General features: G+C 42.8%; 1 protein-coding gene and 1 long non-coding RNA gene across 3 annotated transcripts in view; one reads left to right on the top strand and one right to left on the bottom strand.

Moving 5' to 3' along the window:
- LOC109322792 overlaps positions 1 to 13,110 on the bottom strand; it is a 57,635-nt gene extending 44,525 nt beyond the window's left edge. The window contains exon 1 of the long non-coding RNA XR_002104487.1: positions 12,513 to 13,110. This is a non-coding gene — a long non-coding RNA (uncharacterized LOC109322792). The remainder of the gene's footprint in view (positions 1 to 12,512) is intronic.
- IQCA1 (IQ motif containing with AAA domain 1) overlaps positions 1 to 27,225 on the top strand; it is a 186,996-nt gene that overhangs the window by 93,691 nt on the left and 66,080 nt on the right. For both annotated transcript variants that reach the window (XM_019553998.1, XM_019553999.1), the window contains exons 8-9: positions 12,314 to 12,451; positions 22,239 to 22,314. In XM_019553998.1, coding sequence (XP_019409543.1) covers positions 12,314 to 12,451; positions 22,239 to 22,314 — 214 coding nt within the window. The remainder of the gene's footprint in view (positions 1 to 12,313; positions 12,452 to 22,238; positions 22,315 to 27,225) is intronic.

The following is a 27,225-nucleotide window of genomic DNA, read 5'->3' as shown; positions in this document are numbered from 1 at the left end:
GGAACCCCGGGCTTCCTCCCTCGGGCCAGGTCCCCTGTGGTCCTGGCCCCCTCACAATAACATGCTCTCCATTCAAGAAGCTTATGATTAAAAAATTTATTCCGACTGTAATGATTTCAGTTGTATAAGCAAGCAAATAAGCTTCATTTGTTTCATTATTCACTTCCTATAAACAGAAATTTGTTCCCCTTCAATACAGATGGCTAATAAGCCACACTTGAAAGCTGTGTCAGGTATGACAACTGCAGACTGATAAACTTGTGTAGGGACATATGAGCACGGTTGTCTTATAAGAGTTTCATGCATTTAACTGAATCTGTTCAGTTCGAATGATGTACACAGGTTTCAGCTAGTTTAACCCCGGTTTAAAACAGTTTGGTTTGTATCAGTAAATTACACAATTAAGCTAAAACAGTGGTACTCAAGCTTTTGGCCCTGCAGGCCAAATGAGTGGCATGGGGCCAGTCCAAGGGCCAGATTGAACTCAGTGTGCCAGGATTGGACCCTGCGAGGACTTAGGTAGCCCTCATGGGCCAGAATTGGGCCCCAGGGTTCAGTTCCTGCCCTCTCCCTGCCCCGAGCTCTGGGATTAGGCCCTGAGCACTTTCCCCTCCCATTCCTGTATGTCAGGATTGGGCCCTGGGCCTGGCACTGCCTTGCCCCCACCCAACCCTGGATACTGGGATTGAGCACCCAGTCCAGCATGTAAAGCCTGAGGCTCCCCACAGGTACAGAGATTTGGCAGCAAAGATAACACTCCCACCCTGCCGAATGTCTGGACCCACAGGGAACCCCGTGGGCTGGATGACAATGCTAGAGGCCAGAACAGGTCCGTGGACCAGGGTTTGAGCACCCCTGAGCTAAATTATTTTAATATAGAGTAAACTGGAGTGTTTTTACATTGGAGATTTGTAATAGTCTAATCATATTGGCTTTTAAATATCTATTTAGTTAAACCAGAGAAACGTTTCTAATAGAGGCCAGGATTAAGGGGCTTTAATGTACTGCCAAGAGGGCCATAAAGAAGTGAGAGACAGTATAAGTAGAAGTGAGAGATCTTTATATAATTTACACCTTTTTGCAACCCCTGTTAGTTGTTTTTCCTGTCAAAACCCTCTTTTGGTCTCCCTAACTAATAAAAGATGTTTGTAATCTCTTTCCTTGTTCACCATGATGTCACATGGAGAATATCATTAAGCCCAGTTGGAGGAGTAAAGGCAAAGGTTGGCACTCAGAACCATTTTCTCCATCAAGAGTGATGTTAGTGGGATGATAAATCTGTTGGGAGGGAATTACTAGGAAACCCAGTACGAGTACACAGATTCTGACCTACCGAGTAAACTAGTGGTGACTATTAGTGGGTTAGGGGGAAATCCACTGGCCTCTATAGTTATTACAGTAAAGTCTCTCAGTTGGTAAAGAAAATTGTATGCATTACCTGCCTGCAGCTGATTATCTTATTTAATGAAAATATAATAAACCATTCTTTTGTATTTAATAGTTTTCTAGAAAACTGCAGGGAAGGGCCTGGGGTATGTCAGCAGTATCTTTGCAGTTTTGACCGCAAATAGTTTAGCATAAGGCAGACCGCTGTAAAAGCCAGTTACTTTGCTTAGAATAAGAAAATAATCACATGAAGACCCTCTATGCCTCCCTACAAATGAACTTTGGGTATACTCCTGCTTTAGCTACTGATCAAGTTCACAGTTTGCTAGGGTCAGCCTGCCACCCTCTGTATCTAAGTGTCTCTATTGTTCTGTTGCAGACAGAATGACCAACCAGTCTGTTAAGTTTTTCAGATTTAAAGTAGAAACATATGCTGGAGTCAAGAGGGCTTTGTTGCCTGTTCTAAGCAGCAGGAGAGCTGCCCAGCAGGTACTGCTTATTACTAGAGAAGGCTTCAGGGGACGCAAGGATAATTAGACCTGCCAACAACAAAAATAAACAAAATTCACAAATAAATTATGAAGAGAAATGGTACTAAAGCAAGACCTACTTTTGTAGTAAATGCTGGAAATAGTTTTTCCCTCCAGCTTTCTGATTCATATCTCATTTATTTTGATGTTTCTTGGGCATCTGCTTCCTCTTTGCATTGTAAATACAGGAAGTGGAAAGCCAGAAAAACAGTCTGAGAGATTGTTTTACTGCCTACTTTATACCTGCACAAAGAAAAAATACCTAGAACTTAAATATACCTAGTTCTACTGGCAAACTTATGGTGGGAAATATTTGATTTAAAGATATTTCTGGCTTCTTTCTCTCCAGTGTAACTGAGATCAAAATTTGTCCCATAGTCTCCCAGATAGATTAGATTAAATTTATTATATACAGAGGGTACTACAATATGTTAATGAATTTGCTACGTGAATGTCAAACACATAAATAAGATACCCTTTTCTCACTTGACTCAGTCTGCATATTGGGTATGTCTGAAGGCAACTCTTTTCATTCAACTTTCAGGTACTAGTAGAAATCCTGGCTCCACTTAATTAATATGAGTTTCACCAGTAAACTTCAGTGGGTCAGTTTTTCATCTTTTGCATGTATTACTTTCTGTGAATGGGTTTGTTACTCTCAAGTTAAGCACCATGAAAAATCAAGATAGAAATGTATTTAAAGTGAACTTTTTATAAGACTTAGGTAAAGGCACATTGGAGAACATAAAAAATAATCATTTCACAAACCATTACTGCATTACTATACATTTTTTATTTCTCTATCCCTTGACAACTGTGACCTTGTTTGACTTTATAATGAAACTTGGCCTTCTGCACAAAAATAAACTTTCAGGCTTTTAGCCTAATTTTTACAGCTATGTCACAATGGTGAAATAGTAAAAATAAATAAATAAACAAACAGTTTTCCAAAGATGTCCCAATAGGATTTTTTCTGCCTACTGATTTGGGGGGGGGGGGTTTGGTTATCTTGGCTGAGAAAAGATTTTTCTCTATTTCTTCATAGACCCTTCAGGGGATAAGATTTTGGTGAGACAATGTAATCTTACTGCATCTGGTTCAGATTTCTATCCCAAATGTCTTTTAGATTCTTCTGTGAAGATAATCATTATGTGTGACATTTTTTGGCTTTGTTTTTATTCTACTGCCAAAAAGAATAGTTTGTTTCTCCAATTAGTTCTTTTTTATTTTTAAATCAATTCATCATCAAAGTTGCAATCTAAAAAAAAAAAAAAAAAAAATCATATTATTCCTACAATTACTTCCAATATTCAGTATCTTATCAAACAAAACTCCATTTACTGGGATTTGGCCTGCAGATTAAATTTGCAGGGGGTAGGGATTAGGAAGTTAATTCTGAACTGCTGTAATTTCTATTTTGTAACCTGCTGGCAGTAAGAGGAAGAGGAGAATATATATGTACTAGATATTGCACAAACACATGTGCCTGCTCACAACTGAGTAAGCTGTTCAGCGCCATAATACAAATTATCATCATTATTATTATTAATCACCATGAAACAAGAGTAATCTATTCACAGTGTCAGTTTGCACAATTATAAACAGCAGTGCTTTAGATATGCCTATTATGCCTATGACAGACTCCAATTTGTAGGGTTTTATATCTTGAACTGCATTTTTTATATATTAATACAGTCATTCTAAACATTCATCAGCATTCTTCACATGTAACTTTATCACTTTTTAAACTGGAATACCTAAGAAAGTGAACGATTGACTTGACAGCTTTTGTAGAGAAATAGCTTCCCACGTACAGCTTTGAGAACATAAGTGCTATACTGGGCCAGACCATTGGTCCATTTAGCCTATATCGTGTTTTGGACAGTGATGGAAATGGATTTATACAGGGAGAGAACATTCACTGTTTGGTCGGGGGGAGACGGGGGGAATCAAGTTCCACTTTGGAGCCAATCTAGCAGAGAGAGGCTGCCAGTCCACCTGTGTGTCTTCTAGCCCCGCCCACAAGGTAGGCTGCTTTAATTAAAACACTACCACATCCCATGTATCAGCATCCCCTCACTTAAAAATAGTGGTGGGGACGCTTGAACTAAAGCTCATTGAATGCATGGGGACACTGATACATGAGATACAGGAGGCCGCTGGGAGCATGATAATTGCCACACTCCAGTAGACTCAATTAATTGAGCCTCCTCCAACGCACTGGAATTCCAGTGCATCGGAGCAGCCTATGCGCTCACATATAGGTGCCCTTAGATACCATGAAAAATTGACACAGCCGTTGCCTTAAAAGAAATATCCAATGTATAAGTTAATTTAAGCAACAAATCAGAACTGTCAGGATTCTGCAGGCTAGATGGTCCAGTGATTTGGTATTAACCATGGATTGAGGGTTTTGTTCCTTGATTTAATGCTTCCCATGTGACCTGGGAAAGTCACTTAATTCTCTGCCTCACTTCCTCATTTGAAGAGTGTGTAATGCACCAATACACTGGAAAAGGAGAGATATATAAGTATCTAAGACAGAGGGAACCAACACATGTTCTAAATTAGTACCTAAAAATTGAACCTTATTCTATCTTGCTGGTAAGGAAAGAAAGGAATATGCACTCCTACACTCCTTATTAGCACAAAAAAAGGTGAAGCCTTCTTAGCCTGTTACTGAGAATGTGACCACATCCCATCTGTTTGCCTACCTAAAGATTTCGGATAGATCCAGCAATTGGTGAGCAAGACTTAACTTGGAGAGTTGATATTCAGGAAAAGGCTATTTAACATTTAAGAGTCAAAAGAGAATATAATGCTCCCTGCTAAAATGGACTGGCTCTATGTTTATTATTTCTGTTCTAAATGAATTTTAAAACCTATTTTGCAAATATATTTAGGCCCATAAAGAAACCAGTAGTCACCTAGTGGGACTCAAAAGTGCTTTTGGCATATTGGGTATCCTACTCCTATTGAAAGTACTACCTTTTCTGTCATGTTTTCTTCAAAGGAGAGGCTACAAATTTGATGTTCCTCTGGGATCCCTAGTTGTAATGTTCATTTGTTTTACTTTCACGCTTCCTTTTGGAGACTGCTTAGAACATTTCCTTGTAGCCAAAGGTGAAATCACTATGGATCAGAGGGTGTTACTCATCAGCAGGGGTCCTGGTTTTCTTTGGTTAAAAATTGCAAATTCTCTGGTTAAAACCCAAAATCCATGATAAAAATTAAAGGCCCCCCACAGTCCCTCCTAGTGCTGCTGGTGCCCCGCACTCCTTCACACAGTTTCAACAGCCCTCCTGATGCCCCTCGCAACAGCCCCCCAGACCAGACCCACAGACACTGACACGCACCCCAGCAGGTAAAGTGTGTGTGTTGGGAAGGGGCAGGGCAGGGCTGAGGAAGGGGAAGGTGCTGGGGGGGATAGATTAAGGGCAGGGGGGGTATGCCCCTGTGCCTAGTCCCAGGAGCAGGACCAGGGGGTGAGGGCAGGGGTACCACTCTGTGGGCCACACACATGCCAGCTGGCCTGACAGGAGGTTTGCACACAGAGGCCACCACCACAACTTTACCCCTGTGCCCTACACTACCATCCCATTGCCACCTGAATGGCTTTGTGGGCAATTGGCACCGGGCGTGGCAGCAGCAGTGTGGTGACAACCACCACATGTGGGCCACATATGTGCCGCCCGGCTGAGGGATGAAACGGGGTGGGGGAGGGAGGGGTTGCATGCAACAGCATGCCCCACAACTGGCTGCATGGCTCTGCAGTGGTGTGGGGTGGTGGCGGCTGCATGCAGGGTAGGGGGGCTTTGTGGGCAAGTGCTGTCACCATGGAGCCATGCCCTTCACCCCGGATCCTAGAGGTAAGTGGGTTTGGGGGCTGTGGGGCACAGCTGGGGAAGATGGGGGCTGAGGGAGAAGGGGGTGCTGCTGGTCCTGCACATTGCAGCTGGGAGCAGGGCCAGGGGGTGAGGGTAGGGGTGCCCCTCTGCGTGGGGCTTTGCAGGCAAGTGATACGGGGGGCAGTGTGGTGGCCACACATATGCCACCTGGCTGGCTGCCAGGGGAAGAGGGAGAGGGAGGCTGGCATGTGGGTGGAGCACAGCTCCCTGGCTGATGCTGCAGCCATGGTGAGAGACGGGGTGTGGGAGAGGGGGCTGGGGCTGGGGCTGGGGCTTGCATGCAGCAGCTGCTGCCACTTACTTGGAGGGCTGTGATGGCAGAGACAGCCACTGCCTCCACAACCTCCCACTGCTGCCATGGAACCACGCCAGGGGCTGTGCAGCTGGCCACCAGGTGGCAGCGGCAGCATGGTGGTGGCCGGGCAGCATGAGCCACCACCACCCCACGCTGCACTGCTGCCACTGGCCACACAGCTCCGAGCACAGCTCCACAATGGCAGCAGGAGGTTGTGGAGGCAGCAGCCATCACCGCTGGCACGGGAAGCTACTGCCACTTGCCTGTGAGGCTGCCCGTGTGAGCAGTGATGGCCACTGCCTCCACAACCTCCTGCTGCCACTGCAAAGCCATGCTCAGAGCTGTGCAGCTGCTGGCAGCAGTGCAGCATGGCAGTGGGGTTGGGAATGGCTGCGTGCCGCCCAGCCACCACCACCCCATGCCACGCCACTGCCGCCAGCTGCACAGCTCTGCAGCAGCAGCAGGAGGTTGTGGAGGCGGCGGCCATCACCGCCATCATGCGCCTCCAAGTAAGTGGCAGCAGCCACTGCGTACTAGCACAAGCCTCCACCACCCCGCACCCATCCCTCAGCATGGCTGCAGCGTTGGCCATGGAACTATGCTCTGGCTGAATGCCAGCTTCCCTCTCCCCATCCCCCAGGCAGCCGACTGGGCAGCATGTGTGTGGCCTGCACATGGCAGGCACCACCACACTGCACCCCTCATCACTTTCCCACAAAGCCCCCCCACAGAGGGGCACCTCGTCCTCACCCCCTGGCCCTGCTCCCAGCTGCGATGTGCCCCCTGGGCCCAGCAGCAGCCCCTGCTCCCTCAGCCCGCAACCATCTTCCCCAGCCCTGCCCCAAGCCCCACTTACCTCCATGCTCTACGGGCAAAGGGCGAGTCTGAGCCTGAGCCCAACCTTAGCTGCCTCAGAGGCTCAGGCCCCACCCTGCCCCCTCTCCCTCCGCCTCCAGTCAGGGCTGGGGGTTTCCTGCCCTTTTTGCAAATGGCTCCTGCAGGCTGGAGCTGTGCCAGCCTGCAAGAGCTCTTTGCAACAGCAGAGAATCTGTGGATTTCTCTGCTAGAAAGAGAAATCTGTGTTTTCTCTGATAAAAACTGGGAATCCATGGTTTTCTCTGTTTTTCTGTGGGAAACAGAAAACCCAGATCCCTGCCATCAGCCGCTGCTTTGTGCATGCCCATGGAGGGGTTGGGCACCAGAGGCAACCAGTCAGGGGCATGTGTCTCCCCGCCCCCCAATTTGTGCATTCACAGTGAGGCATGGGGCTGCAGGCTGGCCAGACCCGCACCAGGCAGGAGCCACCTCTGTGGCCCAGTGAGTGGGATCCAGTGCAGGACATCAGAGTTTGCAAGCAAGACTCATTGCTGCTGCTGCCACTACCACCACCAAAATCCCTGTGCCAGCCATGCCACCAACAGTGCAAGCAGTAACAGAACTGGGCCAGGGGAGGCCATGCTGCTCTCACCTCCTCCCACCACCACCTTCTCGTGTGCCAGGCCATGGCTCTACCCTGCCACTATAGCCCAGCCCCCACCAACACCACTCCTGTCAGGCTACCCGCCTTGCTCCCTATCCCACCTCCATTCCGGCGTAAAGCCATGGCCTGGTGCATGAGTGGCTGGCAGTTTGGGGGGAGGTGAGGGCAGCATGACCACCCCCGCATCCGGTCCATTACTCCTCATACTACTGGAAGCACAGCTGACATGAGGGTCCTGGCAGTGGCGGCAGCAGCAGCAGCAGCAGCAGCAGCAGGTGTTGTCGCCCTGCTCTGCCCTCCCATGCTGCATCCTGCCCACAGGGCTACTGAGATGGCTCCTGCCTGGTGCAGATCTGGACAGGCTGCAGCCCTGTGCCCCGCTGTGGGCACATGTATCTGATGGGGCACATGCCTGTTGATGCATCACCTATGGCATCACCTATGGTCAGGCACCCAGCCCCCTGCCCCACACCACACATAGTGAGGCTGGGACCTGGGGGCAGCAGGTTAGGAATGAAAGGCACCAGCAGGGCTGGGATAGGGGGAAACTGTGGGTCAGGAGTGAGGGGCACTGCAGGGATGTGGGGGCTGTGGCTTGGGAGTGAGGGGCATGGCATATCAGGGCTGTGGGGGGGAAAACATGTGTCCTAGTGAGTAAAGGGGGCAGGAGGAGGTCTTATTTTCCAAGATAAAAAAACAAAATATGTACATATTTAGAATTTATTTTAGTATAATTACTGAGGCATTGGTAGGCTTCCAAATTACTTTAAAACTGTAAATATATCAATAAAACATTGTGTTCAACTGATACCTAATATACATACACACACATTATATATACATACACACACATACATACACACACACACACACCACACACCACACACACACCCCAATATATATAAAAATCCAAAATTCTCGGATAATAATCCAAAATGATCTGATTTTATATATATAATCAGATAATTTTGGATTATTATCCGAGAATTTTGGATTTTTTTAAACAGAGAGAACCAGGATCCCTGCTTATCAGTAACAGCTTGGACTTGCAGTTCCACTTTATGCTACATCCCAACTTTGCCATCCATCCTTTTCAGGGATCTCTAATAAACACTCAGAGCAGCAGTGGAAATACAGCCCTAGAAGTCATCTCTCAGAAATATGAAGGAAAATGTTCCTTCTCATGTAGAAAAGGAAAGATGGCATTTGTCCTGTCACTGAGTTCTGAAAGTACTTTGTCACTTGCTGTGTAGTTTCAGCTCAATTAATTATTGCCATGGCAAAACCGTACAGGTGTTGCCAAACTGTTAAAGAGGAAAATATCCCAGGAATCTGTTGGAAGTTGGCAAAATCTACCCAAGATACAGCTATATTTTGGGGCTTGATATCCTTTGTCCGTTCTATGTCATTACTGTCCATTCTCTGGTCTCTCAGAAAGTATCTGAGGCTGTACCTAATTTATAATCAAATGTATGACTGCAGCACATGTAGACATACAAGATCTAGCTTTAATTTAGGTACAGTACTTGAGTTACCAATAGCAATAAAGATGTGGCAGTGTAGGGAAGTATCAAGGGTTTAAGATTTGTGTAACCCATGCCACCACGACTGACAATTTACAAAGCCCATATGTATTGTATACATTTCTCAGATGTGAGCAGAGAGCAGATTTATCTGTGCTGTTCTGGTGGCTAACCATTGAGAAAATGGTTAGCCACCATTACTACAGAAAACATATTTATCACACATTTGTTGACAATGATTGCAGCTAATTTCAGGTATACTGAGTTTCAAGATATCCATGATTAGAAAATGTAAGACTATTCACACAAGAAACTGGAATTTAGTCTCACTATATAGTGAAGAGTCTTAACATCTAAGCACAGCGGGAAAAGTTTGCTCTTTTACCATTAATTGCAACTAGCTCTTCTAGTCATCATTAAAAACAAAAAAACAATGCCCCCCTCCAAGATCCTTATTTTTCAGCAGCATACTAATGAGCCAAACTTAACAGGACAGCACAATTCACCTGTATTACAAGCTCCAATCCAGAAACTCTTTCCGTATCACATTATTCATGTTCATAAAACATAAGCAAGTTTCTTTAATCAGTCTAGAGATATTTAATATTTTTGAATAATCAGAACCAAACTCAAAGTTATTCCTAAAATTAAAACCTTTTGGAAATTTCATGCATAGTTACTGATACACCCCATTACCTAAACCCACTCCAGAACTGTAAGTGATTACAGTTCTCTTCTGACCACCTACAACAGGAGAAGTTAGAGGTAGAGGTTTCAAGGTTGGATTCCTGGCATCATACTATAAGTAGCTCTGTTTGTTTTGGATACAACAGCCCAGCTAGGACAATAAAAATCTATTTTGAACTCCAGTCAATCTATTAATTTATGCAGGCAAATGAAATGCTTCACTGCTTATCACTGCAAGATATGACTGAACAGTGCTTAGGGTTCAAATTACCATATTTAATTAAATGTAAGATTCTGAAATGCTTGGGGAAATCAGCTAATGAGATTTCACTGACTGCAATGTATAGCTATGTCTTTTTCCTCCCTTGCTTACTCCTACCCAATCTTTTATGCATTAAAAGGCATTCTTCAGAAAACAAATATTTTTACTGTTATAGGAAATGTTTATTTTAGCCTTGGAAATATTCCATTTTCCCTATTTTAATGTTGCTGCACTGTCAGCATTTTAAAATCTATTTCTGTGAACAAACATTAGTATCACAGATCTTTTGTTGCACTGCTGCCACTAATCCTGCCACAAGAAGTAGTCTTTAGCATGATGTTCAGTTTTCTAATGTCATGTTCAGTTCATCTGTCTGGGACATTACCATTTGGATGGAAAATGTAATCTTCCTTTGAAATTCCTGCTAGTCTTCTTTTATGGGACTGCCTTAAATTTTCTATGTTGTAACACAGGAACAGTGAGATGTAAATACATGCTTTATTGTGGAAGAACCTTCTTTTCTTAGGTAAATTATCGATATGCCCTCTCTTCAAATGCTGCTGTGTACACAGCAGTCTTTGGTGCTTTCCATTACAACTCCATTTTTCGTTTATTCCTTAGTATAGCCTATTTTTGTATAGAGGTAAGGAAACCAAGACCAATATAATTCAGCATTACAAGAATTTAGCTGAATTTAAGGCAGTTATTCAATGTGGCTACAGCAAATCAGTTACTAAATACCTGTTTTGAATCCAAAAGTAGCTGCGGTTGACAGAAGTCTGGGATTACACTTGGGAATAATGCATTTAGTTTAAAATAAGGACCAGTTCCAGACTTCAGTACATTGCACAAAGGGTCATAAGACCCAGACTCGGAAGCCATGTGCCCTAACATTTTATGCTAAAAACTGAAGACTGATTAAACAAGCCATGTGACTATCTTGCTGCTAACTGAAACTGAGACCCCAAATATTCACTGAGCTCTTTAGGAGGTGAATTCTGAGAAAGCAAATCCTACGTGGCCTTTTATTGTCCTAGAAATTCAAATAGAGGGAAGATTTATGAAGGGTTCTCAGGCCTAGTAAAAAAAATGGATATGGGAATAAAAAGGAACTGAAACAAAATGAGAAATATGGGGAAGATATAAATGAACAGGAAAGAAAGTAAAAGAAGAAGCTCACAGAAAGAAAAGAAGCCATAGAAATGCAAGTAGTCACATGGAAAAATGTGCAAGATCATTGGTGAGGAAATAAAATAAAGGGCTAGCAAGTGTAAAGGACCAAGTCTCAGCTGGTGATTTTGGAGCTACGCTAGTTTAGCCCAGCTGAAGATGTGAGCTATGCATTTATATTTCTAACTAACATCTGTCTTCTGCCAAATATGATTTAAAAGAGGGTCAATATTGTACCCATGTTACACCTCCAATACGTTCCTAAAAGACACATCTATATAGAAGCAGTCTGCTTTAGAAACACTAGATCAAATTGGAAGAATAATCCAGGTTTAGAGTTATGTACCATTGGCATGTTATGTTTCTAGGTGGAATTCAAGGATTTGGTTTTACCCTATAAAGCCCAAAATGACCTCAGAAATCACCTCTCTTCTATTAAATAGTGCCACAGCTGACATCAGTAAAAGCTGTCCAGCTGGTGCCCCCTCATATATATGGTGGGGCTATAGTAGGCTATGCTTTCTGAAGGATTTGCTGGTTTGGAACCTGTTCTCCACCCTCCCCCCACACACACACACACCTCCTCCTTACCCCCCTCAGTGGTCTGCCAAAACCCAGATTTGTTAGCTTTACACTACAAAGCATACCTTTTCTATTTCTTCTCTAGCACTATTACAGAGGGAGTGGGTCAAGGTGGATACCTTTATGGCCATCCTTTGCTGATTTTCTGTTTGTAATTTATGATTAGGTACTCAGAGCATGGGATGAACACTTCACAATTGCATTTTATTTATTTCAAATGAGCAAAAACCAGTCAATGTATATCTACTCACTGACAGCCACTTACCCATACAGAACTTTGTGAAATATAGATCAACTAATGAAAAGCCCAGAAACATGAAACCGAAGGAAGGAAATATCAGGTCATAACCCTTTCTGAAAGTGAAAATTTATTTCAAGCAGTAAAAAGTATCCCCTGTTCTGATCCCTACATTTTATACATGTCTTCATTATACCTTGTATTTCTAACAACATGAGGATGGCCCTATGTGTTCTTTTGATTCTCTTCCAGGTTGCTGCTGAACTGGCTGCTAAAGAAGAAGAACTACAGAAAAAATCCAAAGACAAGGGAAAAAAGGGGAAAAAAGAAAAGGAGAAAAAGAAGAAAGGCAAAGAAAAAGGAAAAGAGAAAAAAGAAAAGAAGGTTAATGTAAGGCATTATGCAGTATAAGTCTGTTTAGTAATTTGTTAAAGCAGAGGTATCTCCAAACCTGTGTAATCTGCCTGTCACCATAAACTCTGTTCATTCACTGTAGACATGCCATCAGAGCTTCAGGCCCAGTTATAGAAGGGGAGGGAGTGGATGAGGTCCTCACACATATTACTGCAAGTAAGTGGTGACAGTGAAGACGGGGCTTTTGTTAGAACTTCCACAAGCAGAGCCTTAATTATAAGAGGAACGTACGTTTTTGGAGCTACATATATCTATCTATCTCAGCAGCTGGATGACTTCTGGCTATAGAATGCTGATAAACAGAGAGTGTTACTCCAGGTGCAGAGATGGGGGAAAGACATTTAGAGACTTTTAACATGTTTTATAGCAGCATATGCTTTTCCCAGCCAACTTCCTGCCCAAGCTTTTCCATTTTAGCTTGTGGAGTACTTACGGCAAAGTTAGCTACTGCTACTACTTCTCGCAGAAAATGGAAATACCAGCATCCTGGCTGGGGGCAGATGCCTATACTGTGAAACAAGGAAATTATTTCCACATTGTCAGTCTGGTCTTCACACTTGCCCATATTTCTAACTAATTTTTTAGTCCAAGTTACTTAATGAAAACTGTGTGGGCACGTCTACACGTGCCTCTTAAGCAGGCATAGCCTCAAATTGCCAGTTTTAAAGTGCAAATAGCTAAGTCACATTAGCACACGTGTAAACGCGCTAATGCACATTAACACTATGTGCAATGGATACACACTGTTAATGCACATTAGCGCATCTGCACATGTGCTAATGCAACTTAACTATTCATGCCTAAATTTAATGCACCTTAATGCACATTAGCATGTCCACAGGTCAGTGCATGCATAAATCACCTTAATACGGCTTAAGCAAAGTTGCATTAAGTTTAGGCAAATGTAAATACACATGTAGACACACCCTGTATTATGCAAAGTAAACCAATGTGTTGACACCCCCATAGATCAGGTTTACTTCTCTGCTAATAAAGCCACCTAGAACCTATATTCCTCCAAAGGCTTGTACTTTTGGAGTTTGTTTTTCCATGGTTATTCTCTAAATTTTTTCAAAGTCAGACCCACAGAAGACGACACCTGATAAATGATACACTCATTAGAAGATTATGAAGTACCATAACAGTATTATCTTTATTAAAAACACTCTGAAATAGGAATTTTGGAGTTCTGCTGAAATGGCAACTTTTGTTTCTCATTAACTTTAAGGGTAAACAAAGTTCAAATGATTTCACTATTTTGCAAATACCATTAACCTTTAGTCTTTATGCTCATGATCACAGAGTGTCAGAAAGAAGGGAACCTCCTAGGGCCAAGGCATACCTCACCACACGCTCTTCATAACAGAAATTAAATTTTAGCTCTGACTCCAAGATTCATAAAACAAAGTATTTTTTACAAGGCAATATCAAGCTGGCTGAAACTATACTAAGCAGCCAAGAACTACACAAAGAACTACACAAAGTGAAGCAAGAAAGTGTTAATCCATCTAATATAGAGATTATCATCAGATTCATCTGCTCACCTCTGTAACCTGTCTAGATCTAGTTGGATTCTGTCCCTTCCCTCCAGTGTGCCCACTTCTCTCCAGATCTTTGTGTCATCAGTGAATTTGGACAGTGTGTTTTCTACACCCACCTCCAAGTCACTGATAAAGATGTTAAATAGCATAGGCCCAAGGACCAAGCCCTGGGGAACTCCACTACCTATATCCCTCCAGGTCAAAAACAATCCATCCACATGTCGGCGCACAGGGTGTGACCATCGAGCCAATTTGCCACCCATTTGACTGTGTAGGCATCAATGCCACAGTCACTTAGTTTTTTAATGAGAATGGGGTGAGAAACAGTGTCAAAGGCCTTCTTGAAAGACAGGTAGAGGACATCCACCTCAACGCCCGCATCCAAGGACTTTGTGACCTGGTCGTAAAAGGAAACAAGGTTAGTGAGGCAGGATCTGCCTGCAGTGAACCCATGTTGGTTGCCCCTGAGCATTACCTCCCAAGCTGGGCCCCAGAAGATGTGCTCCTTAATAATTTTCTCAAAGGTCTTCCCAAGGACCAAGGTGAGACTAACTGGTCTATAGTTACCCAGGCCCTCCTTTCTCCCCTTCTTGTAAATGGGGACCACACTAGCCCTTTTCCAGTCCTCTGGGACCTGGCCAGAGCACCATGAGCACTCATACAGCCGTGCCAGGGTCCCTGCTATGACCTCTGCCAATTCCCTCAGTACCCTTGGGTGAAGAGCATCCAGACCTGCTGATTTAAAACACATCCAGCCCCTCCAGAAGTTCCCTAACTAGATCATCCCTGACCCTAGGCATGGCATCATGTCCCCTGAGCCTGTCCATAATCCGAGAGGAGGAGTTGTCTTGGTCCCTGCTCAGAAATATGGAGGCAAAGTAATTGTTGAAGAGATCAACTTTTTCCTTTGCTGCAATCATCAGATTGCCAAGCCTGTCCTGTAGGGGCCCCACTTTACCTGGTGCCTTCTTCTTACTGCCTATGTATTTGAAAGAGGACTTTTCGTTATCCTTAATTCTGGTCGCCAGCCCTAGTGCCATCTCTGCCTTGGCCTTCCTAACCGCTTCACTGCAATCATGAGCAACAGAGGTGTAATCCTCCTTGGTGATAGCCCCTTGCTTTCACTGATTATATGCCACCTTTTTTGCCCTCAGGCCTTCCTGGATGCCTTTACTGAGCCAAGGGGGCTTTTTAGCACTCTTGCCCCCTTTGGTTCACGTTGGGACTGACTCCCTCTGAGCTCAGAGGATCGTCTCCTTAAGAAACAACCATTCGTCCTGGACTCCCATCTCATCCAAGTCCCCAATGTCTCTCTTACTAAACTCTTTAGCTCATTCAAGTCAGCACTCCTGAAGTCAAGGACTTACTGCTTGCTTTCACCACCCTACGCCAGATAGTAAATTCCAGCAGACGATGGTCACTAACGCCTAGGTAGTCAAGCACCCGCAGGTCCCTCATCAGGTCATCACCTGTGGCAAGGACCAAGTCCAGCAAGCCATTTCATTTGGTGGGATTGTGTACCTCCTGGGTTAGGTGGAGGTCCTGTATGCAGCCTAAAAACCTTCGTGAGTGTTCAGACCTGGCTGACTGATCCTCCCAGCAGATGTCTGGGTAGTTTAGGTCACCCATCTAGGTGACAACCACATCCCTTGTCCTTACAGTCTCCATGAGCCAACCTGAAAATTCCATCCCCCTGGTGAACTGGTCTGTAGTAGACACCCACCCTTTCCCCACGACTCCCTTGCATTCTAATCCAGAGCACCTTAGTTTGCCCCCCTTCTGAACCCATCCTGATCATCAAGAATGTGTACTGATCTTTAACACAGAGCACTATAACCCACCCCTCCTTTTTTCCCTACTCTAGCTTATCTATACAACCTATAGCCCTTGATGTCTACTGCCCAGTCATGGGTAGAATCCCACCAGATTTCTGCAAGCCCACCCAGGTCTGGGTTTTTGCTAGCTAGCAGGAGGGCGAGTTCCTCCTGCTTATTCCCCATAATTCTAGCATTTGTGTAGAGGCAATTGAGACCTTTTATGGGTGTTCATGCTGCCCTCTTGTTCCCAAGCTTGCCCAGGCACTTGTCACTTAACTGGGTTGTTCCTGATCAAGTCACCTGGCTTGACGTCTAAGTGTCCTCCTGCACCTCTGTATCCCCATCCTCCAAAGAACCTAGTTTAAACTTCACCATATGAGATCAGCCAACCTGGAAGGGAAGACACGCTTACCTTTCAGGGAGGAATGTATCCCATCCCACCCTAACATGTGTCCTGCACAGGTGTGTGGGTAGTGACTGAAGAATCTGAAGCCCGCCCGGTAACACCAGCTCCGAAGCTGCTGGTTGACCTCTCCAATGCAGGCCTCATGGTGCTGTCTGCTCACCAGAAGAACAGATGAGAAAACCACCTGTGTTCCCGTCTCCCTAAGTTTGGCCCCCAGAGCCTTGTACTCTCACATGACGTGGTCCGGACTACTCCTAGCCGAGTCATTAGTGCCCACATGGATGAGAATCAAGGAGTAATGATTAGAGGGCCAGATGTCAATAAAGTTATAATAGGTTATGAAGGATTCTAAAATTAGCTTGTACCACAACTTTTCAAGTCATTTTTCAAACCAGAATTTGTTTTAACTTGAAAGAAGCAGCACAACTACATTTTTTCCAAAGTCTTTTTGATTGATATGGAACAACAAATTACAAAGGTTAGCAGCTCAGTCTGCCTGGGTAGGAAACTGAGGTATGAAGGAATACTATCTTCATCACAATCTTTGGCTCCTGAACATTATGAGGTCCCCTTCTTTCATCTTGCAAGAACCAAGAGAATACAGTACTGGTGTCTGCACTTGACCCTAAGGACATACTTGTAGCATCTCCCTGCCAACCCTGGGACTGCCACTAGGCCCAGGCGGACATAGACAGATTAGTTAAATGTGTGGATCAGAACCAGATGCTGTTCAACACTGAGAACTTTAAAGTGCTCCATCTGGGAAAGAATAATCTGCAACAAACTTACAGGCTCAGTGATGCTATGCTAGCTAGTACCACATCCAAAAGGGACCTTGGGGTCATAATTGACCATAAAATGAATATGAGCCACCAGTGTGATGCTACAGTTAGCAGAGGAAACAATACAGTGGCATGCATCAACTGATGCATATCAAGCAAAACTAAGGAAATTATTCTCCTGCTCTACTCAGCATTGATGAGACCGCAGCTGGAGTACTGCGTCCAGTTTTGTGCGCCACACTTCAAGAAGAATGTAGAGAAGCTTGAGAGAGTCCAGAGAAGAGCCACTCATATGATTAGAGGCCTGAAGAGCAAGTCATACAAGGAAAGGCTGATAGATATGGGACTGTTCAGCCTAGAAGAGAAAAGACTTAGGGGGGATTTGGTGGCAGCTTACAAATATATCAGGGGAGAGCATCAGGGGCTAGGTGAACAACTATTCACCAAAGCGCTCCAGGGGAAAACCAGGAGCAACAGTCAAACACCCCCTGAAGAAGTTATAATGTATGCATTGTGTAATGTAATGCATTGTGTGCACTGAAAATGTGGTATGAGTGTGTGACAGAAGGGGAGCAACCTTGTGGAGTCCCGCTGACTGACCATGGACTACAAACCCCAGAGGCACCTGGAAGCAGGAAGAAGTGACAAAAAACCCAGAGCCCTGCTTCTGGACTGCAAATCCCAGAAACCTTGGGGAAGGGGGGATACCTCTAAGCCCTGGCTGGCAATAAGCCAGGGTGCCTGGGGGCCATGGTGCCTGCTGTGAGATGGGCTGAAGGAGGGTGAAACCTCTGCACAGTGTAGGGGAGCCACAGACTGACTGCATATGATTCCTGACCTACAGACCTGCACAGAGCAACTCTGGACTAAAGACTGGTTCTTGGGGACAACTCCAGCGGTGGGCATGGGACCTTATGTGCTGAATGCATGTACCCCAGTAGTACTGACCACTACTTATTTACTTGCCCTCTAAGTATATGTTGTTATACTTTGGTTGCCTATGTCCCTTTCTGTCGGCCTGTGACCTTAACCCCTAGGACACTCAATATAAGGTAAATCCCTCATTGGCTGTAGTGATTGTGCCTGACAATGCCGGGGTTTGTTACAAAGGTTTCAGACTGGATATAAGGAAAAACTTCTTCACGGTTCATATGACCAGACCCTGGAATAGACTTCCCAGTGTGGGAAGTCCTTCCCAGTGCTGCAGGCACCTACCTTGGAGATCAAAAGGAGACTGGACATACCTTGCTGGGGCTATTTGCAGCAGCCCCCCAGCAGTCTGTCCTGCCCAGAGCAAGGGGGCTGGACCTGATGATCTCATGAAGTTCCTTCCAGCCCTAAACTTCTGTGAATACGTGAATCTGTGTAGAAAAACAAACAAAAATACCTACTTTTCCCCCAGTCCATATTCACTCAAGCTTGTTAGTTGGGCATAGTAAATATCTTAGAGCGGTCCCAAGTACATGCCCCAGTATCACTCTCAGTTGCTCCATGTCAGGCATGTTTACCAGTGTAAACTCAGGGCCAATCTAAGATGTCTATGCTGCCCAATAGCTCTGCTTGGTCATGCAAAGAGTAGGAGCAAATGGGCAGGTCTTAATTCTCAGCAGTGGTCCCAGGCTCATTAGAGAGGCAGTAGAGACATGCCCAAAGAGTTAAGAAGGACAGTCTTTCTCCTTCAGCCAGAAAATGTGAGCCAACCTTTGGGCAGCTTGTTTGTAATATGTGCAACACCCCATCTTACCAAGCTTCTGCTCTCAGATACCTTTGCCTAAGTCAACCCAAATGACTTTTACTACTACAGAGCACTGCCACATTGCAACTTTCTACTCTGCCCATCCCTTCCATGCAGGCCATAATATTGTCCTAAGTGAAAAATTAGTTTAAAATTTATTGTAGCTCTTCAATCAAGGAAAGTTTAAAGAAATTAAAAATCGCATTAAACTGTTTTTTCTGAGGACTTCCTTTCTGCCACTCTTCCAAACTGCCCCAACCAAGATCCCCATTATGTCTACCTCCTGTTTCTCAGCCTATCTGAAAGAATCCTCTCTACCGTACGTGCTGCAAAACAAGCTCCTTTTAGTACATCAGCTTTTAAAATCATCAGGAAAAAGTTCAGGAGAAAACATGATTAGATCTATGACCCGTCAGCAATACTCTGTCAGCGGCTCTCAAGGTACATGTGGTTCTTTAGCTTCTCACCTGCAGATTTTTTTTGTTAGTTGCATAACCTGCTAGGGGTGGTTATGGTGCTGTAGACCTTAGGATAGCACTGACTATTCATGAAGCTCTTCAGACAGTTCGGATTGTATGTCATCTTTCTAAACTAAATCTTAGCTTCAAAAATTGAGATGAAACTTGCTTTCCTATGAACTTAAACAACAAAACTGCCAAATCTTTTCTGCAATAAAACAATTCTTCTTTCGCTTCTCATCTTTCAGAGCATAAAGTGATACCAAAAAAACACATCCCAATTTTCTCACAGTCTTAGTTCATTCTTAGAATAAAATTTTGAAGATTTTAAAGAAGAGATCAGTACAGAGCCCTGGGGGTTTTATGTCTTGTTATATACAGAACTCTGGGGGCTTTATAGCTCTCCTCTGCCACCCCAGCTGCTGTCAAGTAAATTCTAGGCCATTATATCAGGTGTTCTGTGGCTCATTGAAAAAGAACAAAGGGCACATTATTTCCTGGGCTACAGTACTGCAAAAAAACAGTGCTGAAGAGCAGTTGAGAAGTATTTTGAAAAGTTCTAACAGCAGGACCCTTATTAAAATAAGTGTAGGCTGTAAGTCATAGTGATGCAGTCAAAAAAAGCCTTGTTCAGAATTTCAGCTTAAGAAAACAAAGTTGTGATCCCAAAAGGAAATTTAAATATTCCTGAAGTCTGATAGTGATCTTTAGAAATGGGCATTTAAAATCAAAGTAACTTCATTTTCAGCTCTGTAAGGTGTTGATCTGATTTCCCATTGCGCATTAAGAAAGAAATAACAGAAACCTAGCCTTGTATAATCATTCTTTATAACTGTTTCATTCCTGTGAGTTTCCAAGACACATGTTTAACCATTTGGAACTATTTAAGATAGTAATGTGCTGTATACTGACCAGTTCATAAAACAAAATGAGCATAGTAATGATATTTTTAAATTTCTTCCCACCGTAGGATGGAGCTATCAAGGAAATTCACTATTAGAATCTCCTTATAGTAGCAGAAATCTACATTGAAATAAACCAGTGGAAAACAACTGAGATTCTCACAGTTTCTCTGTTTGTGGAAAGATTTGAGCACATTTAATCTTCAGCCAACTTATTCCCATATCTGTAGCCAAACTAAAATCTATATTGTTGGTTCAAGGTGCCTAACTACTGTTAACATTGATTCCTTAGTTATTCTATTATCTGAATGCAGATGGGTAAAAGGCATAATATTAATTGACTTCAGAAAAAAGAACCCTTTATCTTTCTATCACTGTAATAAAAATACTTACACTGTTAATATAGGTAAGGAAAGACTATCTAGGCCTACAGTCATTGTCACGTTTCTTTATATGCACAGTTACTTTGAACAAATCCATTTGAATATGATACACCTTAATAGTTGAAATATTGTTTTCTTCAGAGTACAAAATCACTCAAACTATTCAAAATACCAATAGCACTAGAAAAGGGCTGAATATTGCATACTCTGGGCTGAATATTGCATACTCTGGATCCTAATATTGCATACTCTGGATCCTCAGATCTTAGGCTCTGTAGATGCTGGGAAGTCAATCAAAGCACCAGAAAATTTAAGTTCCATCCTTGAATTCTCATGCTTGCATTGTTCTTCAGCACAGTTGCCCATGCTTTCAACTGTTTTTGTAAGATTATGCACTCACTGATCCTTTTCACCATACATCTTTTCTAAAAACTCTGACAAGGATCCTCTACTTTCCCCATGAGCAATGACTATTATGACAGTAAAACTACGGACAAAAGTAACTTTTAAGCATTTTAAATTAGGAGAGGTATTTGCCACACAAGGGCATGCTCAGCTGTTATGATTTAAGTGTTAAGTGTTCAAGCATAATCCCATGTCAGTACCAGTTCACTAAAACTCTGCAACTTTAACCCTTAATGAAAGAGTTAAAGTTTCAACGGCTTTGCTTCAGTTGTACTGCTACATTGCAATGGTCCATATTGGTTTCATTTAATATTGCTGCAATTCTTGTATTTGTCTATACCCTTAAAATCTAACATGGCATATCTACACAAGATACTTACTGTGGAGTTGCCTAATTAGCTCCACAGTAAAGTCTAACTGTCTACATGTGAGGCCCTGTTAGGCCACAGGAAATTAATTAACTCCACCACAGGTTAGTACTTGTAAATAAAAGTAGTACTATCCTTCAGCAGCATTCTTCAGTGCTCAGCAATGTATGTGTAGACACTGACAGGGCTGTCTGGGGCATGAGGGTGCTTCGTTGCAGGACTGCCTGCCAGCTAGCCCCACACTGGAGCACCATGTGCCCCAGCCAGCCCCTCCACAGCATGCTGAGTGGGGTCAGAGCAGCCCCAGGCTGGCAGGCTGATCCCCCAGGCTTCATGCCAGCCAGTGCTGCTCTGCCCTGGCTCAACATGCTGCAGTCCCAGGCCCACATGAAGATGTGGCTCCTGGGAGCAATAAACTTTGGTACAATATGCACCGGAGTTTATTTATTTGCATTAATATCACATGTAGATATACCCACAGAGTTGGTAAAAAAAAAAATTACAAAAGCAGTTGTTTTAATCCATTAGAAAATGCTGAGTAAATTAAAATAAAACATTTTTCAGGAGGATAATATTTTTGTTAAAATATGACAGGAAATCTAAAACTCAGATTGAGTTAACATTAAGTATTTTGAATGTTCTGTTTTGCAAAGATTCCAAGACTCCTGCTTTTCTGCCCAATTCAAGATTTAATGAAATGTCAAAGTCCGGGGGGGGGGGGCGGTTCTCAAGGGATAGGAAATCCAGTTTTTGTTTTGTTTTGTTTTGTTTTTTTTACCAGCTCTAGTAATTAAGATAATTACAAAAATATTAGCCTGTAACAAGCTGGCCTCATCCAGTGATTTTGACCAAACAGGTTTTTAGTCATCACATCTGAATTAAAACTGTGCTTGACACCAGCTTTTTTTAATAAATACTTTATATTCAGTAATTAATTAAATAACATTCTATATTTTCTTTGTTCAGGAAGAAGAGGAAGGTTGGAAAATGGCTCCTAGTAATTTTCTTCCTATAATGGAAGAAGGAAACAACCGGTACAAAGGTCAGTAGAAAAAATGAACATCATCATAGCTGAACTAGTCTTTCAACTGAACTTAGTCTGGATATGTAATATCAAAATAACCTAGATGCCCAAGTTTTAGAACATTACATGAGTTCAAATTTCAGACAAAGTAATGTTTTCAGAGGTGCCATGTGCACCTCTAACTTTTAACTTTTTGACAACAACAGAGCATCATAAATAAATGACAAGATTCTAGTTTTGTCACCCAGGTCTTAGACTTTATTCATACAGTTGACAATAGGGAGAGTTGCTTACGTAATCATTTACTACATCAGCCCTTACTCTGTTAGTAGTCACAGAGGAACAAATGAGTCTAGTCGCACAGTAAAGTACAATTAATTGAGAGCTCGGGTGGCAGGCATTGGCCCAAAGTATTTGTAGCACATCTGCAGGTAATTTGTTGTTGTTATTATGTCATAAAAAAATTCATCCATGTCTAAATACATTGTAATGATTAGGGGTTGACTCGATTCGCAATTTGCAGAAGCCACAAAATCAACTTAAAAAAACCAAACAAACCTAAAACTAAAATGTTATGTAATTTTTAAAAATTGAAACAGTTTTGTTTTTACAAAAATGTTTGTAAGATAGAGACCTACTGATTGTTTCATGGAAAAGGAATCCATTTTTTCTGTAAATGAACATAAAAAATGATAATTTTTATTCAAAAGTTTGACATTTTCCAGGATTCTTTCTACCACCTCCATGAACCTTCTTTGTCCCTGTCTCCCATCCAGTGGTCTGCAACACATACCCCAAACAGACAAATGAACAAGCCACTAAGCATCCCCAACAAAAGGGCCAAAGGGGGAAAAAGAAAGGAGTGGGTAAATGCAAAAGGTGACCTTTAGGCCCTAGGATAAGGTCTCGAAGGTTCAGATAAGCGCCAGTTAGAATAAGGATCTGACCTGGAAATGCCTGAGACCAAACTCATAATCAAAGCTCTTGAGTTTCCCTAGAAGTATCACCCCTTTCCATCCATATTTCCCTTATGAGAAAGTTGGAATTTTAAAAAAAATCTTTTCTCCAGAACTCTGCAGTGCTACTGACTTGCTAAATTCCTCATCTGAAATTCTCCATTGTTCTCAAGAGGTATTATAATAACTGGCTTCAAGTTTCATGTCTGATGTGGGTAGGTCATGGGAAGAACAAGTTCACAACTAATTTCCAGCTTTATATCAGCCAACTTCTCCCTGACCTCTACATTACTAACAAGTGGAATTTCTCTTATATATTATAAAACAGAGTTGCTGTATGGCAAAGAATCAAAGAAGGAGTCTTAGCTCCATATTCTGCCATTGAGTGCACACATATGGTTCCCATTGAAATCAACAGGAGTTGTATATGCACTGTATACACACACATAAAAGGCAGAAGATACAGGTCTTTAACTTGTGAGGTATTTTTGCGCTTCCTGCCTAGCATGCTTAAGGCTAGTTTGTGTCTTCTCCCAGCATGGATTCAAAATAGAGGCAGAGGGATGGGCACAATCAGTGGCTCCTAATCTTGCTCCTCCTCTCTCCCTGGTAAGGAACAACGCATTAGTAGCATTACTGATGTCAGCCTCTACAGAAGGAAGCAAGGAGAAGGCAAGTCCTCCTTGAAGTCACTGCTGGTCAGGCTTCATGAAGCACCTTCACTGCCCCCTCTTAATGAGTGAGGGTGTTAAAACTGTGCTTCCATGGTCCCTAGCCTTCCATGGAGGCAATTAAAAACTTAAAAGCTAGCTTTTCAGCTCTCAGAAATTTTGCAAACTGACTGCTGACAGCTTCATTAATATGTGCTCATTTACAAAGTGTATAAAATTTGAATGGCAGGTTCCAATAGCACACTATTTTGGGGGTGCACACATCTTCAGGCATTTAAATAGTATTCTTAAGCATTTGCTCTAATGTATGTTGCTGAGAATAAGAGTAGTCTCTACGGATGTGGGTGGAGTGGGGGCAGAGTCCCAAATTTAACAGTTAGCCCTTGCAAAACATATCCATTTGTTATTTCTCCTGCTTGAGAGCTGATAGGGGGCAAGTTAATTATTAAAAGCTTAACTAAAAACAGATGTGTACGTGTTGCTATAAATTCTACATGTAGCCAAAGTATGTTATTTTTTAATCCTCCTTAAGAGGATACATTTTCAGGGGCTCAAAATATGAAGTTTTATGAGTCTTGATAAATTATCAGATAAATTATGTGTCCACATTACACACTTGCTTATGTTTCCAGGAGCCTTTAACAATGAGCCTCTTTAGATCAAAGACTTTGCTAGGATATTTTGTGATAAGACTGGAACTGCAACTTAGGATTCAGTTTTAACTCAATTCTGTGCATTAATGTTTAGTCCAGCCCATCAAAACTGTTGAGCAGGCCCAAGTCAGTAACTGTAACTTCAGCCCATATGGCTAGCGGCAGACTTTATACATAAACAGACATAAGTGATCAGAACTCAGTTCAAATCTGTTCAAATCAACAGAACAAAAGTTCAGTGCACATAAACTGCTTCAAAATGGCCGAAACGAATTTAAGATAAACATGGATGGATGTAGTATCAGACTTAACTGATTTAGGTTAAATAGGTTTATTGAACTTCTGTCCCAGTTCCTCTCCAGTTTCAAGGTAACTCAGTCCCCCAGCATCCCAAGATGCTTTGTACCTCCCCTGCAAACCACTCCACACCTTACAGTGTGGGGGGGTTAACCTTAGCACAAGCTGTCTGCTTCAGCCCAGCAGGCAGGCATGTTCAATGCCCCCCAGATTCTAGCCTGAGCTACTGCAGGCATGTGGCTGCCTTTCCAGACTCAAAAGTAAATGTCTATTCACTTGCTTAGCAGTTCAATCTATGCAGTTTAGACCAATCCACAAAGATTGAATAGATTCAGGCTTTTTGATTGTACTTAGCCCATATGTTATGTACATAACACCTTTTTCAACATCCTTGAAAAAGGAACAATACTCCCCAAAAGATTGAAAGAATAGCTCTGGTTCTGTGCATGGTCAACTTACATACATAAGGAGTCTGTTTGCTCTGTTTGTTTTCTGTACTTATGCTTAAAACTATTTAATCCACTATTTAAGCCATGGTCTTGCACATATCTCTCCATTTCAGTGTTATTGGCTCCTATTTACTGAACGTTGCCTACCTCATTTGCAACTAGCCCTCAGTACATTTTACTACCTTACAAGGTAGGTAAGCAAAGAATACTTGCTCAGAATGCTATATGATTCTGGTTTGGATTAATATTACTCAAAAATATATTGTTTGTGTGTAAACTGCAGTTTTCCAAAGTCTCCAAATCGATTCAAGAACACTTTTTCACCAGCACATTCTAAGGCATCTTTCAAATTCAAGTTTTAATTTGTGGTTGCTCCCATCACAAAACTGTTCAGAACACATCCATATTTTTTTAGACTGGGAATTATTTTTGTTCTGTTATTTCATAAAAAAGCTAGATTGTAGTCTTTCAGAGTTACCACTGATATCCTCATTTGGCAGTGAATAAACTTAAATATTTTAAATCTAATAAACAAGCATTATTATGCATGACTGAGGACAAGGCTTTACAATGAGAACCTAAATTATAATTGTCACTACCATCCACTAGACATGTGTGAATAGTAGATTATTTTTATTTTGTGAACAAACCCCCCCCCCCCCCAAAAAAAATTCAATTCAGGGCAATCTGAAACAACACATGTCTAATTTTCATATTATTAAATCATTTTCTGTCCATTTTATATAGTTCAATTTCAAAGCAAAAATTAAAAAAAAAAAAAAAAAAACTTTAATAGTTTTAACTTTTCACAAGCTTTCAAGCAGCAAAAAGACTTTGGAATCTCAAAATTATTTGCCTATTTATAGCTGAAAATGGGAGGGAAAAATTCCAGAAAAGTCAATTTGTGGAATTTAACCCCACCCCCACTGCAATTTTTGTTGGTGAATTTAGTATTCACTGCCAAAATATCTCCCAGCTCCACTTATAACACACATTTTATGTGTTTAGTCTAAAGAAAGTAACCTCTGCCTGTCTACAGTGAGTGTAGTATCTGCATAATTCATATGTATGGCAGAGGCATTAGTTGTTCTTGAGAAGTTAGTATATACTATCAGACATATGCATTTGGCCCTCCATCACTGGCCCTCCCACAGCCCTGCTCCTTGGAGGCGGTGGCAGTGTAGAATGCTGGCAGAGGGGGATGGAGGGGATGACAGGGGTAACTTCCCCCCTGCCCCACCCTGTTCCTAGGAAGCAGCGGCGGCACGGGGTGGTGGATGGCAGCACTCCGTCCCCATCACCCTCCCTCACCCCCCCATCATTCTTAACAGGCAATTCACTAGTATTATAATAATGTTGCATGCCTCAGCTTCCCTAACTTGCTGGTACAGAGGGAGAGAAGGGCTTTATTCATAGATTGTAGAGTCGGAAGGGACCACAATGGATCATCGTGTCCGACCCCCTGCCTCTGGCAGGAAAGAGGACCAAGGTCAGATGACCCCAGCTAGGTGACGATCAAGCCTCCTCTTGAAGACCTCAAAGTTAGGGGATAGTACTACCTCTCTTGGAAGCTCATTCCAGATTCTGGCCACCCTTATTGTAAAAAATTTCTTCTTAATGTCTAACCTAAATATACTCTCCAGTAGTTTGCACCCATTATTCCTAGTTACTCCCTGGGGCACTCTGGTAAATAGCACATCACCAATTCCCTGTTATCCTCCCTTGATAAACTTATAGGCGGCTACAAGGTCTCCCCTCAGACATCTCTTGTGAAGGCTGAAGAGATCCAGATCTCTTACCTCCCCTCGTAGGGTCTTTCACGGAGGCCACTAATCATGCGAGTGGCCCTCCTCTGAACCCTCTCCAGATTCTCTGTGTCCCTCTTGAAGTGCAGCACCCAAAA

The sequence above is a fragment of the Crocodylus porosus genome, unplaced genomic scaffold, assembly GCF_001723895.1.
Source record: "Crocodylus porosus isolate Cpor-Errol unplaced genomic scaffold, CroPor_comp1, whole genome shotgun sequence".
NCBI lineage: Eukaryota > Metazoa > Chordata > Crocodylia > Crocodylidae > Crocodylus > Crocodylus porosus.
This window is presented reverse-complemented; position numbering and strand designations above follow the sequence as displayed.